Source organism: Panthera tigris, chromosome C2, assembly GCF_018350195.1.
Source record: "Panthera tigris isolate Pti1 chromosome C2, P.tigris_Pti1_mat1.1, whole genome shotgun sequence".
In the NCBI taxonomy this organism is placed as follows: domain Eukaryota; kingdom Metazoa; phylum Chordata; class Mammalia; order Carnivora; family Felidae; genus Panthera; species Panthera tigris.
In genome coordinates, this window is record NC_056668.1 from 136,845,607 (window position 1) to 136,860,532 (window position 14,926).

General features: G+C 38.7%; 1 protein-coding gene across 5 annotated transcripts in view; it reads right to left on the minus strand.

Moving 5' to 3' along the window:
* Nucleotides 1–1,242: 1,242 nt before the first annotated feature.
* ZNF385D (zinc finger protein 385D) overlaps nucleotides 1,243–14,926 on the minus strand; it is an 888,320-nt gene continuing 874,636 nt past the window's right edge. For 2 of the 5 annotated variants that reach the window (XM_042956307.1, XM_042956306.1), the window contains exons 7-10: nucleotides 12,007–12,237; nucleotides 4,840–5,018; nucleotides 3,684–3,785; nucleotides 1,243–1,640 (exon numbers count right to left, since the gene is read on the minus strand). In XM_042956307.1, the coding sequence (XP_042812241.1) occupies nucleotides 1,407–1,640; nucleotides 3,684–3,785; nucleotides 4,840–5,018; nucleotides 12,007–12,237 (746 nt within the window). In that variant the 3' untranslated portion in view covers nucleotides 1,243–1,406. The remainder of the gene's footprint in view (nucleotides 1,641–3,683; nucleotides 3,786–4,839; nucleotides 5,019–12,006; nucleotides 12,238–14,926) is intronic. The other 3 variants (XM_042956310.1, XM_042956309.1, XM_042956308.1) reach the window with 2 other exon arrangements.

Genomic DNA, 14,926 nt, shown 5'->3' on the forward strand with positions numbered 1-14,926 from the left:
ACTCCTTTCAGCCTTACGGTGAACACAGAAGGCTGCCAGATTTCACAACTCCACTAGAGAAATGATGGTCAAGTGCGTCCTACCAGATTTTTTTCCAATACTATATCCTTGGTCTGCAATCAACTCAGAGTCATTTTTCTTGTTTTACTAACACTTAAATATATATTAATTGTTTATATCATGTCAGTAGGAAATCTAAAAAACAAGAAAAAGCCCACAACAATAGCTAACATCTATCATCATATTCAAAGCAGAAACCTTTGCCTAAGACACAGCCTTACTGGTATGATATAAAGGGGATATATTGCAGAGATGCAATATTCTCTGTGTTTTTTTGTTTTTGTTTCTTGTTTTGGATATACACTAACATGAAAAACCTTTACTTTGCATTATCATCTTAGGTCGTGACCGTTCCTTATCCATGAAACAAAACACTTGTACTGATTTCTTTTGAAACACCCATGATGCACGGGTTTACCTGTTTTCAGATATAGTTTCCTTACAAAGCCTTCCCGATTTCCAGCAATACTGCCTCAGGGTGGGAAAATGAGTACTTTGTAAGAAACTACCTTTATTAATGTCTCCCCTATCTCGATGCTTAGCCCTGCTCTCTTGTCCTCAACTTAAAGTCTTACAAGCTGGACAGAAGGGGGAGAATGTGGACCAGGAACACCTCCACAAACCCTCTGTTGTTTGTTTATCGTTTGACTGTTTACTGGCATGAAATAGTTGTTCATTCTACCTTTTGCGACTCTTTAAAACCTAGTGGCATAGATTGAGACACAGCACTATTGTTTTACAAGACATCTACTGTATCTACTTTTGTTGGGATAAATACCCAGTAATTGCTGTCATAGCAAGAGGACCAGCACGGGTACTACTATTCACAGTGTTGCTTTTGTGTGTGTGTGTGTGTGTGTGTGTGTGTGTGTGTGTGTTTTATGTTTTTTTTGTTTTGTTTTGTTTTTCTTCTTTTCATATTATCTTAATCTACAGAGTAAATTATTATATATATACACTGGAACCAGTTAATGCCCTTACAATGTATAGTTGTTTCATAAAGCAGGAAAGACAATGCAGAGGGAAATAGGTGCCCAAAAGCACAGTCACAAAGGCTTCAGAAGTTCTAGATACCACTACAAGTCAATGCTGGAGATCACTTCTAAAACAATCAATGTTCAAGAGGAATGCTTTAATTTGGAGAAAATACCACCCCTCCCCTCCCCCCCAAACCTCCCTCCTTTTTTTTTTTAAAATTTTTTTAAATAATCTTTTCAATTCACTATCAAAAGTCCTGGCTCTTCGGATATACTTTAAACTATAAACAAACACTGCATAGTTCTCTTTTGTTTTGTTTGTTTTGTCTTTTGAAAAATTATTGCAGTACAAGTACTCCCATTTGGAATTCAGTAAGGAGCAAACAGCACAGGAGTGTGGGCGGTCCGAATAGGTCCAGGAGCTGGCCGCAGGAGTGCTGGAGGGAGCGCCGAGGTCTGGAACAGTGTTGCCGCTGGGGCAGTTCGGAGACTGAAGGGGGCGTTCACTGCCACGGCAGCAGCGGCCGCTGCAGCTGCCAGTGGGTTTGGTAGAATTCGCGGAGCCAATGGCTTTGAAGGTTCTTTTGAAAATACTAATTTTACCTGCAAGGGAGAGAAGAAAAAAAAAAAAAAAAAGAGGGCAGAAGGACAAGAGTTTGGGCATCTACACTCAGAATCCAAAATGATGGGCAGCTTTTAAAATGTAGCAGTTGGGGCGCCTGGGTGGCTCGTTCCTTTAAACATCCGACTCTTGGTTTCAGTTCAGGTCATGATGGTCTCAGGTTGGTCCAGGCCCTGCATCAGGCTCTGCACTGAGGGCGTGAAGCCTGTTTGGGATTCTCTCTCTCCCTCTCTCTCTCTCTCTTTGCTCCTCCCCTGCTTGCTCTCTCTGCCTCTCTAACTAACTAACTAAATAAATAAAGCAGTAAAGAAGTACAAAGATGAAATCACACTTGTGAATGATCAATAAAAATAATGGGAAGTGTAAGCATCTTTTCTTTGATAGAGTTGGAAGATCACTGAAGATGGCCAATCTAGGATGTTGAAAAATCCCCCAGAAAAGTACTCAGCAACCTTACTTTATTTTTCTCAATAAAGTAGGAAAGTATTCATGTTGAGAAAAAAATAGGGAGTTTTTTACTCTTTACACACACACATTAACTGCCATGGGAAGATATTTTTAAAGGGAGATTTATTAATGCTGTCAGCTACTAGGAGCATATCCTAGTGTACAAACTGAGTTGCACAGCAAGGTGTGAGGTATTAATAAAGAGAAATAAAAATAACAAAATTCCACTTGCAACGAAGAAGAAAAGACCACTTACTTCCCCCTAAATCTGACATTCCGGCTTCCTCTCTGGGCACATGGTAACCACATGCTCTCAACTCTACTCTCCAAAACCAGTTCATTCTTTGGCTAGCAGCATTAGCAAGATGGCTGCTCTCACAGAAAGAATGTTCCCATTTATGGAAACAGTAACACAGAGCTACCACTGAGGTTTTGCAGGGTGACGTTAATACAATTTGACTTCCCTGTTTACTTAACAACCATTCACTTGATTGTTGAAACTTGTGTCTATGCTGGTCAGAAATAGCACTCAAAGTTATGACTAGTGGTGCTGAAACCTCAGCTCTGCATAGAATTCACAGCTTTTCAATGCAGCTAAAATTGCTTCTGTACAAAAGAGTAAAGTGACTTCATTTGCATAAAAATGGGTGATGCTACTAAATTAATTGGGTCAACTCCTACTGAGGTTTCATAATAGATGATTGCAGTTTTCCTTTAACTATATTTTCACAGGCCAGCAGCACACAATAGCACCAATTATTAATAAGATCTATTTTGAAGAAAACAGATCTCAAAGTGCATAATTCAGCACATACTATATAGATCAGTTGTTCTTAACTCTTCATTGAGCCCTGGGTATCCCTGAGAAATCTGTGGTCAATTCGACAAAGAAAAAAAAAAAAAAAGAAGAAGCACATGGTCATAAATATTAGCTTGAAATTATCAGGAGGTTTCACAGATTTCCCCTAAGTTCCTACAAAAATTCCAGGCCGGGACATTAATACTAGTGTGTTCACTAATCTAAATGGCATATTTGGGGTAATGGGAAGGGGGCATCTCCCAGAAAGTGTTTCCCCAGGCCTTAGATACTGTCCTTGGCTTGATAATTCAATAAGATAAGCCATGCCTTTCAGACTTTGTTATTCAAAATCCAAAACTGTTGAGGGCATCATCAACACCAATGTTTTGTCCCTTGGAGAAATTTTTCACTGACCTTTCCTGAAATTATGAACTAACGGCAGGGCCAGATTTCATGTGATTTCATGTAATGACTTACTTGACTCCAACGATTGGCTTTATTCCCTTCCCCATGCTTCTGTCATTAACCAGAGCCCAACTCCAAAAGATAAAGGTGCTAGACTATGGCCAAAAGTGGCAAACCACAGAAACAACTCATGAAACAAGTAATTCTATTGGTGGAGCAGGGTCTGGACTCTCTAATCAGCTGTTTGTCATTACTTAGGTACCTTCCATTTATTTCATACAGTAACTGACCAAAAAAAAAAAAAAAAATCAAGTTCAGCAGATTGTCGGACATTCAAGATCACTATCATTTGAGAAGCAACAAAGACACTCACCCCCAGTGGATGTGCTGCCTTCTGCAGTTTGTTGTAAGGACTGTATTTAGGTTTCGGGGGCTTCCCAGCAGCTCTGTCTTTGTGCCTTCTACTGCTAATGTGCTATTAAAAGCAATTAAAAATGACAGCTTTAAAAAAAATCATCCCCAAACCCCCCTTATAAATACTGTTTTAACCTGAAGAAGGGTAGTAGTTACTTCACAGAAGTTGCAGAAACACCAAAATAAAAAAGCATGCACTTTTGTCCTTGGATCCTGATGGCTTGAGGATATATATTTTTATGCTACCCATTTTAGTATATTTTTAACGGATAGAAGGCTCTTCTTTTTCCCAGCTTTTCTCTATATCACTGCACAGATCTCCTTTTTTGAAAGTTTACAAAGGAAAGGAATGTCTAAAGGAATTTTATGTGCAAATAAACAAAGATGCCCAGGCAGGCATGAATTTATTTCCATACTAATATTTATCCTCACATTTGTACAGCCAAATGTCAATCCCCTAAATTCTAAAGATAAATAACTAAGGTGCATAAAATGAGTCCAATTTTGTACATATGCATATAAAACACAACACAATATGAGGGCCGGCCCTTCCTCTGTACAGCTGATCTCTTTGGAAGGCTATTCACAGAAAAAGCGAATGCAATAGGATTAGTAATCTCTTTAGCAGATCACTGCAGGGTTTAGAAATACAGTACAACACCATGTAATAAAGTACATAAAATAAAAGAACAGTATAAAATTAGTTGTAGCATGTAAATGTCTAAACAAGTAAAAAGGGAACATTGCAATTTGACCTTTAAAGAAAATCAACACTGTTGAGGGGGAAACCTGGTAGAGAAAAGATCTCATACCCCTTTTTTCTCCCACTCTTCAGATATAAGAATAGTACAAACTCACTTCAGACAATTTCTGAAAGGCCTTAGAAAACATTACATCTTAGTATTCCCCCTGGCAACTGACATAAGCATTACTAAATAAGGGCAATGAATACAAGACAAGTGGATGGATGGATGGATGGATGGACAGATGGGTGGATGGATGGATGGATGGATGGGAGAGGAAAATAGGAAAGAAAGGGAATAAAGGAATCACACATATTCTGCCCATAAGGGTGTCCCCTATCTGTTTTCGTTTCTAGAATATGCGCTGTCTACCTGTTTAAGTTGTGTTTCCGAGTTGACGTGCACATCACAGATTTCACAGTGAAACGTTTTGTTTTGCAGACCTGTGTTTCCCTTATTAACTGGTCCTTTGCCTTTCACGCCTGCCCTAGGAAAGGCTTTGATAGTCCCACTTCCATTCCGGGCTTCTAGCATGGTTTTGTGCTTAGTACCTGCCAGAAATATTTAGAACAAAAGGAAGAAAAAAATAGAAAAAAATTCTTAGCTAGTAGATGCCTTTAAGAAATGATTCAATAACAAAATATGGTATCTAGTTTTAGAGCAGTTCCTCCAAGGGTTATGATTGAAATACGCTTAACTTAGAAGACAATGTTGTCTGACCACCTTACACAACATCACTTAATTACTCATGTTTTTATAGCGTACCACATAACAAACCAGCACCATTAATACAGCACCTGCACGGGAGCGTCCTGAGATGAAACTAAATGGGTGTGACTTTGTTTCATTTCCTCTTGATGCTAATAAGACATAAATGATAGCTGATGAGGAAGAGTGATTTAGTTGCTAAAGGTATAGTTGGAGGTGATTTGTAACAAATGTAATCAGTTTAAGCATGGTGTGTTTACAGAAGTGGCACTAATTAAATACCCATGTTCTAAACAGAATGCAAACAAGCTTTCCTGGTCATGTGTCTAGGTTCAGTAAAAAAGAGTAATAGTATAAAGATCTTAATGACAGGGGGCCCTGTTAAGAGAGTAAAGCCCACACTGATTGGTTATGTAATTTCAAATGTATAAACAAATGACCAGGATGATGAGGGGTGAGAGGGTATGCAGATACACTCTAAGTAAATACTTCTTTTTAGTAAACCAATAACATCTTTGGACTCTCACACATAAGTAGTGTAACTCCAGTTCTCAATACTTTTTTTTCAATTACTAGAGTTCATGCATGGGAGTTTTCCCTCAAAACTTTGTTCGCAATTTTCTTTCCCTTAGTGTTGATAAATATTCTTTATTTTTCTCCCTTAGTCATATGGTGTTGCTATGAAATTTTCTCTGTTAATCATTTATGTCCTTTTTGCCATTCTGGTTTTCTAAATCCATTTTCAGTGGTTTCTCTTTTCCTAATTGTATCTATTAGATCTGTTAATAGATTTATTGGATTTAATATTTATTAGATTTATTTGTTAGATTGGTATCAGCTCTGTAAGGATAAAAAATAAGATTCTTAACTTCTGATTTCTGAGCCAGCCTCCCAGAGCCATTGAATATTAACGAAGAAAACACAGTGAGGGCCACACGAGGTCAGTGCCAATCACCATTGCCTTAAATAAGAGGCAGTGAAATACACGAAACAGGTTTACAGTCACGTTTCTCTTTCAAAATGATTACAACTTTACTGAACCCAATATAAACAAATGTATATTTCTACAAAATAGATTCCCCACTTTGAATGACATATTCTTATCCATAGCTGTGAAAATGTTCATATCCCAACATATTAAGGAAAGGGAAAAAGGTCAACACCTTGTAAGTAGACAGGAGGACTTGAAATATGGGCCACAGCACTGCTCTGTGGTTCTGGTGGGAGGCCTCCCTGCAGTCCGCTTTCACTTATCCCCCTTGCAAAATAGATACAAACACTTTCTACTCTGAAGTTGGTGTAAGCCAGTGTAGAGTAAAACAATGTTCTAGGGAGCATATATATATATATATATACACACACACACACACACACATATATACACACACATATGTATATGTGTATACATATATATATGTATATATGTAATTTGTGTCACTGTGTGTATGTGTCTGGACAGTTGTCCAACCTTTTTTATCTAAACAGGTGGTTATATCAAAATATTTTTCCATGCAGCTTCTTCAATCAGACTGAGAAGGATTCCTGGGCTGGTTTGGCTTATCAATGTCTAAGAAGTAGTCAGTTGGAGACTGAATGTTACTCTGACTTTTTGGAGGGACTCTTGATTCACCCTGTTTAACCTCTTTTGTAATTGAGAGTCTTACCGTTACCCTAGAAGATTCTCAATAGGAGTGCCAGATAATCTTTGGACCTTGATAACAAGGCCATGGACACTGACCACAGCTGACTGGCTTAAATGAACTTTCACTTGAAATATGAAATGAGAGATGCCTTAATGAAACAAGTCTTTACCTATTCTCTTCCTGAACACAGAGGCACGGCTTAGACATGGGCTTCTTAAAGGAAACCCTGGGTTTTGCTCATACTCTATTCTCAGTGCCTGACACATAGTAGAGAATCAGTGAAGACTAGGTCAAGTATTAGATATTTTAAAGACCAGTGAACAAATATCTGTAAAGAGCATTGTGAGCTCAGACTCCGGCATGGTATGAGTCAGAGTTTGCTTCCATTAGCTGTGTGGTTTACATGTCTTTGTGCCTCAGTGTCCTCAGCTGTGAAAAAAGAAATTATCTGCTCTACTGAAGTGCTGCATTAAATGCATTTATTGTTTTAAGGATTACTTTTGGCATTTCCATGTGTTCTACACATTTTAGTCTATCCTCTTTCTTAATGGTGTTGGTTTTATTTAGGCGAAAATTTAGAAATCGCTAAGCACTTTAAAATTTAGTGAAGTCTATCCTTTGATAACTGCCTTTTATGCATATTAAAATTTAGTGAGGGGTAGCATAAGCTCTGTCTAGGGATAAAAAAGCTTGAATGAGCTTAGTGAATATTATCAAATGTTACCACTTCAAGTAATTACCAGAAAAATTTGCCCAAATTAGTAATGAGCATTAACTATAAAACATTTAAAAGGTTTGGATTTTTTATTATATAGAGAAAACCATCAAAATTACCTAAGGAAAGCATTACCTAGTGGAATGTTTTGGGGAGATTTCTTTGAAGACAAAGACAAAACATATTTTTTGTATTATCTGTGTCTATAACATACAACTAAAAGGGGACTTTCGGATCTTTTGAAAAGAGTAGGTCCCCTTAAGTTGTTTTAAATATTCTTAGACTGGTTGTGAATCATGCTTGTAAGCTTAGGAGAACTACTTCTCTTCTCAAATTCATACAAACAAAACAAACAAACAAACAAACAAACAAACAAACAAAACATGCAAAGCCAGAATGCCCGTATTCGAATCCTGCATTCCAATATTATGGAATATAAACCAATTAACTGCAACTTTAGTGAAAAATAAAAAGAGAAAGCAAGTGAAATAACACAACTGATCCCCAGATAACGCTAGAAGCAACTGTGGTCATACTAATAATCGTGCTGTAATAACTCATCCTTACAAGATGCCATATGGCCTCTTAGCTCTGAGATGGAGAGAGGGAGAGAGAGAAGAAGAAGAAGAAGAAGAAGAAGAAGAAGAAGAAGGAGGAGGGGGAGGAAGAGGGGGAGGAGGAGGTAAGAAGGAAGAGAGGAAGAAAGGGAGGGAGGGAGGAAAGAGAGGAAGAAAAGAAAGGAAAGAAGGAAAGAAAGAAAGAGAAAAGAAAGAAAAGAAAAGAAAAGAAAAGAAAAGAAAAGAAAAGAAAAAAGGAAAGGAAAGGAAAGGAAAGGAAAGGAAGAAAGGAAGGAAGAAAGGAAGAAAGGAGAAAGGGAAGGGGTAGGTTCAAAGAGAACAAATGACTTGCCCAGGTTCACATAGAAATGTTATTTACAGATCTGAGGTAAAAATAGTCTGATCACTTCTAGCTCATTCCATTGCAATATACAAGAGGCAGTGTTTGATGGAAACTATAGCATCAATATCTGTTTATGATTAAGAATGTGTTTTTGAGATTAAAAGAAAAACCATAAATGCAGAACTCTATATTCACAGCTATAGGCCTTATTTCATGCATATGTGTTTCTAAAAGGGAAAAAAGGGGGAAAACTACTTAGAATTACAATTTAGATGCAAAAGACACATCTCCCCACCCTGCAGCCTGGTTGCTTTTGATCAAAATTGGCTTTCAAACATGGCTCCCTGAAAAACAGCCCAATCTCAACGGTGGTTTCCTTATCTGTGGCTCTAAAAGAAAGCAGGGAATTCTTTTAAAGTGATATTGGTGGCGTTGGGTGGGTAGGGGTGAGTGTGGGGGCAGTGGGGCACTAAGGCAGTGACTGTGGTCTGTTCCAGATGCAGGTAATCCAGGGGTCCATTAAAGAGAATTAGAAAACAATAATTAAATGGACTACAAAAGCAGTCTGCTTTCCACTAGGGCCATGAACTGACAACTCTAAACAACGTCCATGATAAAGGACTTCTTCCTAGAAAACATTTTATTGATCTATATTCTACACCATTGGTGTGTTTACTGTTGAGATTTAGTATGTATTAAATTAGCCCGTTGTGTTACTTATCCTATACTAAGCATCATGCTACATGGAACTTGATCTGTAGACCTCTCTATTACACAGCGGGCCGCGCACACACAGGAACTCAGCTACGGGCTCTTGTTTTGTTAGCGAGTCCATAACAGTTCACAATCATTCAAGCTCACGAAGGCTGCGGTTCATGCCTTCAACCCCTGCGGCCCCCTGTATTTTTATAGATGAACGACGACACCACCATGATTGTAAAAATGAAGCGACAGAATTTGGGTTGCTTCAATTCTGTCATTTTATGTGACTGCTGGAAGTTTTTATGTTTAAAGCAGCGAAACACAGTGTGAGCCGTGGGGTGTCATGGTTTTGTCTGGCGAGCGTCAGTTGCCCACGTTGGTAACTGCCTAGTGACGGGCACTGTACTGGCTGCCTTCCTGCCCTGTTACCTTTTCTCGCTTCCTAACCTGTTCCCTTGGCCTCTCCTGAAAACCATCTGCTCTCAAATCCTGGTCTCCGAGTCTGCTTCTAACGGAACCCAAACTAAAACACACACTAACCCTATGATGGATCCTACAACAACTACTCCTTTTCCTGAAAGGAGAGTGATCATACAGGTAAGCCCGTCTCCTTCTATCTCCCCACCCCCCATGGGTTTCCCCACATGGGGTCCTAAGGGAAAGATGCTGGAACCAGTGGATCAGTGGATAAGGGGCAGTTGTATGAATATGGGAAGGACTGCATTCATCATCTACATTTAGAGAATGTCCTGGACGCAGGGAGCCTCTCGACACCGCTTCCGTTACAAATAAGAGAGCTGAATCTGGAGATCAAAAATGGCACACAAAGGGGGTTAGACACGTCTACTTGTCCACCTGCTTTCCTTTGCCGTCTCCAGTTCTGGCACAGCTGGCTCATGCACGTTTAGTGTGAGGCCTCCAACAAGGGCCTGGACCTGAGAGAAAGATCTCTGAGGTAGGAAGGGAAATGCAGGGCTAGAGAAACCTAAGCTTAGAGGGAATGGGGACAGTCTCCTGACTAGGACAAAGGGTTGGAGGGGACATCCCTATAAAGGGACTCATAGTAGAGGTGACAACCACATTTACTACCTTAAGCTCTGCCTGCACAACACTTGTGAGGATTTTGTGTTTGCTTTTTTTTTTCTTTTCCCCAATACTATAGCTTCTAGGCTTGGATATATAATAAATCAGAATCCCTAGATATAAGAAATATACATATATATATATAATGACATGGGTGAGTATGTATTTAAAGCTCATGGGCTATTTCTGACAACACAAAGCAGAGATGAGCATCATAGAATTGGAATATGAAAAGTGCTGACCTGGTGTGATATCATGAAATAACTAATTACTCTTTGCTTCTTAATCAGATGTTTCTGATAAGAATTCAAGAAGGATGCCCAAATTCTTGATAAATTATCACCAGCCTCAAAGGGTATGGTTTTGTTTATCTGTCAGAGTTGATCCCCCCCCCCAAATGAATGTGTTTCTCTGTCACTATGCAGAAGGATCAAGAATTCTTGAGAAATAACTGGACCTCCAACGATGTTTTCGCTCTCCCAACTACCCTGCATCCCTGACTAATATATTTGCGTGAGTAAAACTCGAGGCATGTCTGCATGGTATATAGATTCTGACTTGGGGCCAGATCTTTTTCTGTGTTCTCAGGCCCTGAACCCGTGAACTCCCGGACGACAACTAATGTTGCGTGCAGGAGGAAGACACGGACTGAAGGAATTGCTCTCCACCTGCAATTACTCCCTCAGAACTCTGAAGTCAATACTTGGATATTACTGTGCAGCACAGTGGCCAATGACAGTGAACATATAGCTGCAACATTAACCTACGGTATCATTTACAAATGATTCTGTTTTTATTGTAATTGCTGACAGGGTCCCGGCAACGAACACAGTCTTTGAGAGAAAATCTAATCTTGGGCCAAAGGGCTGGCTTAAATCTTAGGCAGGATATATATACGATTATCTATATCTATATATCTATATATGATATCATCTAGATTTTATTGATAGATATATAGATAGAGCTATACTCTCCCTGTATGTATTTATCTAGATAGATAGGTTTTGGTATGATATAATATCTATACATTATCTTTCTATAGATATAATACAGAACAGATGGATGGAATTGAAATATAATGGGGAAACATTTCATCCTTGTTATGATATGTTCAAGTTTAGTGTTTAAGTTGGAGAGACCTAAGTTTACGTCATGGCTTAGTCGCTTAATTGGTCATGTGCCTCACCTGAGCTTCAGTCAAATAGCAAGAATAGTATGTTTAGGTTGTCACAAAGAGTAAATAAAATATCACATGTGGGGAACATACCTCAATGGTTGCCCATAATAAACGCTTTACGGTAAAGTGTCCAGGTGATACAGATTTAGCCCAAATAGTATTATTTGCCATTAAGACCATAACAGCGAGGTTTCACCTAAAATCACATGGAGTTATGGAACCAAATTTTGTAACCACCGATAAAAACTTCAGCAAGCTTCATTTAGAAGCAAATGTGTGGGAGTGTATAGCAATTTAGAAATCAAATAAATGCAAATCTTAGACTTTAGAATATTTTACTTTATCTCCTAATGTTTAATAACACACACACACACACACATTCATAAACACAAACACATACACATCGAGGCACAGGAGCCCTGGAAGTCCTCTCTTGCTCCCACGTAAATGACACTTTGCATGTCATTTTTATTTTGTAACAGTTAATGAATTCCATGTAATAATTGCCAGTTTTCCGCCAACCCTTTGTCCCCTGCTGCAAAAGATCTAACCCATTCAGAGGAAGATAATTGAAGAACTGTTGAGACAGAAAAGAAATCGCTTCATCTCACCACTGTTGTGTGCCTCCAGCTGTGAGGCAGAGTTGACAGCAACCTTGCATAGCGAACAGTAAAGAAGCCGTTTTGCCTTTTCTTCCTCGGTCTCCGTGGAAGGACATGAGCTATTGCCAGTGGCTGTTGTGGGGCTTTTTTCCACTTTGGAGGTGATCTCAGTTGTCATAACACTGCTTTTGCGAATTTCCACAGTTGTCGTTGATATTGCTGGTGTCCCTGCGGTACTGTCTGCATTCCAAATAGCATAGAAAAAAGAGGACAAAACAGTGGTATTATCTTTCCCTATTTGGAAATGTATCACTAACATTACGTTCCGCTAATAATGATAAGAGCAATCAGCAATTGCTGCTTGGCGACTATGGTATGGATCAATCATCTCATGAAGATATTTGCATAGACGGCCACATATAATTGCGTATATTGATATCAAAGGCACAGATAATTCTTAAAAATATGCCCAAATACACTTAATTTTTTTTTCCTGTGGAGCAAATAAACATACCCACAGATTTCTCTTGTTACCATATGGCCTTAATAAAATCATCTTTACAGTATATTGTATTTTGCATATGTATATTTCTACACAGAGGATTTTTGACAAAATAGAGGATAAACACTTTTAAGACATTTTTATTTTTCTTGACTAGTCTATTTTCCTTCTACATTTATCTCTTTAAGTAAATACAAGTACCGATCCTTTTGTATATACTTGCGCAAAAAAAGAGAAAACATGGAATCCTGATGACATATTGCTCTGTTCAGATCAACAATTTAGAAAACCATTGCCCTATTTACAAAGAGTTGTATATTCAACACCAGGTACAGGGATCATCAACATATAAACAAGAGGAATTCTACTCTGGCGTATTGATTAAATGCATGCTCTGTACCAGGCTGTGCTCAGGGAGTCTGTGACATAGTATTCAAACATCAATGGCCTCTGTACAAGAAACTCACAGGCTGATCACACCATGTTAATGTCACCTCATCATTTTGAGAGTCAGATGACCATGAAAGTGTTGGTATACTGGAACCCTACAACCCATCTGGCTCTGAAGTCTGATTCTAAATCTGGAGAGGCCAACTTCTGAAGGAAAGGTACTTTATCCTGACTTCACTTAGGTATACACCAACAATTACCAATTATAATTAGCAGTGTTTGCCATATCCAATAGCAAATTGCAAAGAAGCTCTGTGTTCGTATCCTTTCGTCTTTTATACTCTTTACTCAGCCTCCCAGCTGGCTGGTTCTTAACCTCTATTCAAAATATTCCCAGGCTGTCTCCCTAGGTACAGCTGCTCTTGGAACTGTTTCTCATTCCAGATACTGCTGTGGTCACTAATGCCACACTGAAAAGTTCATAATAAATGGATCAGGCGTGGTTACAAGGGACAGTGGTCTGCCTGCAATGAAGTGTTGTCCTCAAAAATGCTGGTTAGGTCACACTACCAACAGTTGATCGCAGTTACAAAATGCCTTTTAACCTGGGTATTTCCTTTGATCCGGATATACAGGTGGGGATTTAGATGAGATTGGTTGTGTCTCCTTTCCCAAATAGGGCATCAGAAACACTAGTCAATAAGAAGAGATGGGGTGCCTGGGTGGCTCAGTTGGTTAAGTGTCCAACTTTGGTTTAGGTCATGATCTCGTGGTTCGTGGGTTTGAGCCCTGCATCACGCTCTGTGCTGACAGCTGGAAGCCTAGAGCCTGCTTCAGATTTTCTCTCTCTCTCTCTCTCTCTCTCCCTCCCCTGCTCATGCTGTCTCTCAAAAATAAATAAATGTTAAAAAAAAAAAGAAGAAGAAGAAGAGAAATGGGCTCTTGTTGAGGGCTGTTGTATAAAACAATTCATCTGGATCTTATTTCCTTTGCCTGATACTTCAAAAGTGTTTAATCACTTATTTAGCTTCTAAGATCATCAAGGAAGCCTCCTTTTTGAAGAATATCCTCAACCATATAAAAAAAGTCAAACTGCTCATCAGTTTCTCATGATTAGGGAAAAATGAATAAAATTACTCGAACACCAAGTTTTGCCACCAGAATACGTTCATTCCCTTGAACACGGACAAGTCTATTTCCTGATTGGTTTTTGCTTATCTATTGAGGTACCAGTGTTAAAACATCAGTTAACAGCTAGAAAATATTTCTGAGAACCTAGATATGGCATAAAATGGAATGACCACTTTAAGACAGTCTAGTAGCTTTTCATTGCTCCCAACAAACCAGAAATGACTGTTTGAAAGCATATGCATATGTGTCTGTGAATAAATAACAAATGCCCAGTTAATTTGCTAAATGTTTTAGATACATGATTTCATGTATGCATCACACAAACTTGAGGAAATTCCAGAAGTTAAGAAAATTTCCCAAGGTCACACAAATAGACTATGGTGAGTCAAGGCAAAGTGTTTATAGACTGAAAAAATCAGGGATTTAAAAAAGAAAAAAAAAGATGTTGTGGATGATATTCTTGCCCAAGACTGTGATTCTTCATAGTAAGGCCACAAATGGCAGTAGGCTAAAACTGCTAAATTATTCTTACGATCCGCTCTCATGGGGAGTGACAACCGTAAATATAGATATATTTAAACTTTGTGTGGCTACATGTAGAGCCAGAGCATATGACACTATGGATATTTATTTCATTTAATTCTAAGTAAAGATGTCCTGAGTAATACAACATTTCCTCTGGATTGACAATGCTGATTTTATGTCTTGATTTGAAAACTGCGTAGCATCGATCGTAGTAGTCCTAAACCAGCTTCCCTATTTACACTGAAATTCTTAAGTACAGAGTAAACAAAACCATGGATCTCCTAATCCCTGTGACAGCTACATTAGTCGTTTTCTAACCTCAGAGGATAACGTACATTTAGACCAAGGATGCCACAAGATTAGAACTGCCAGATTCTCTAT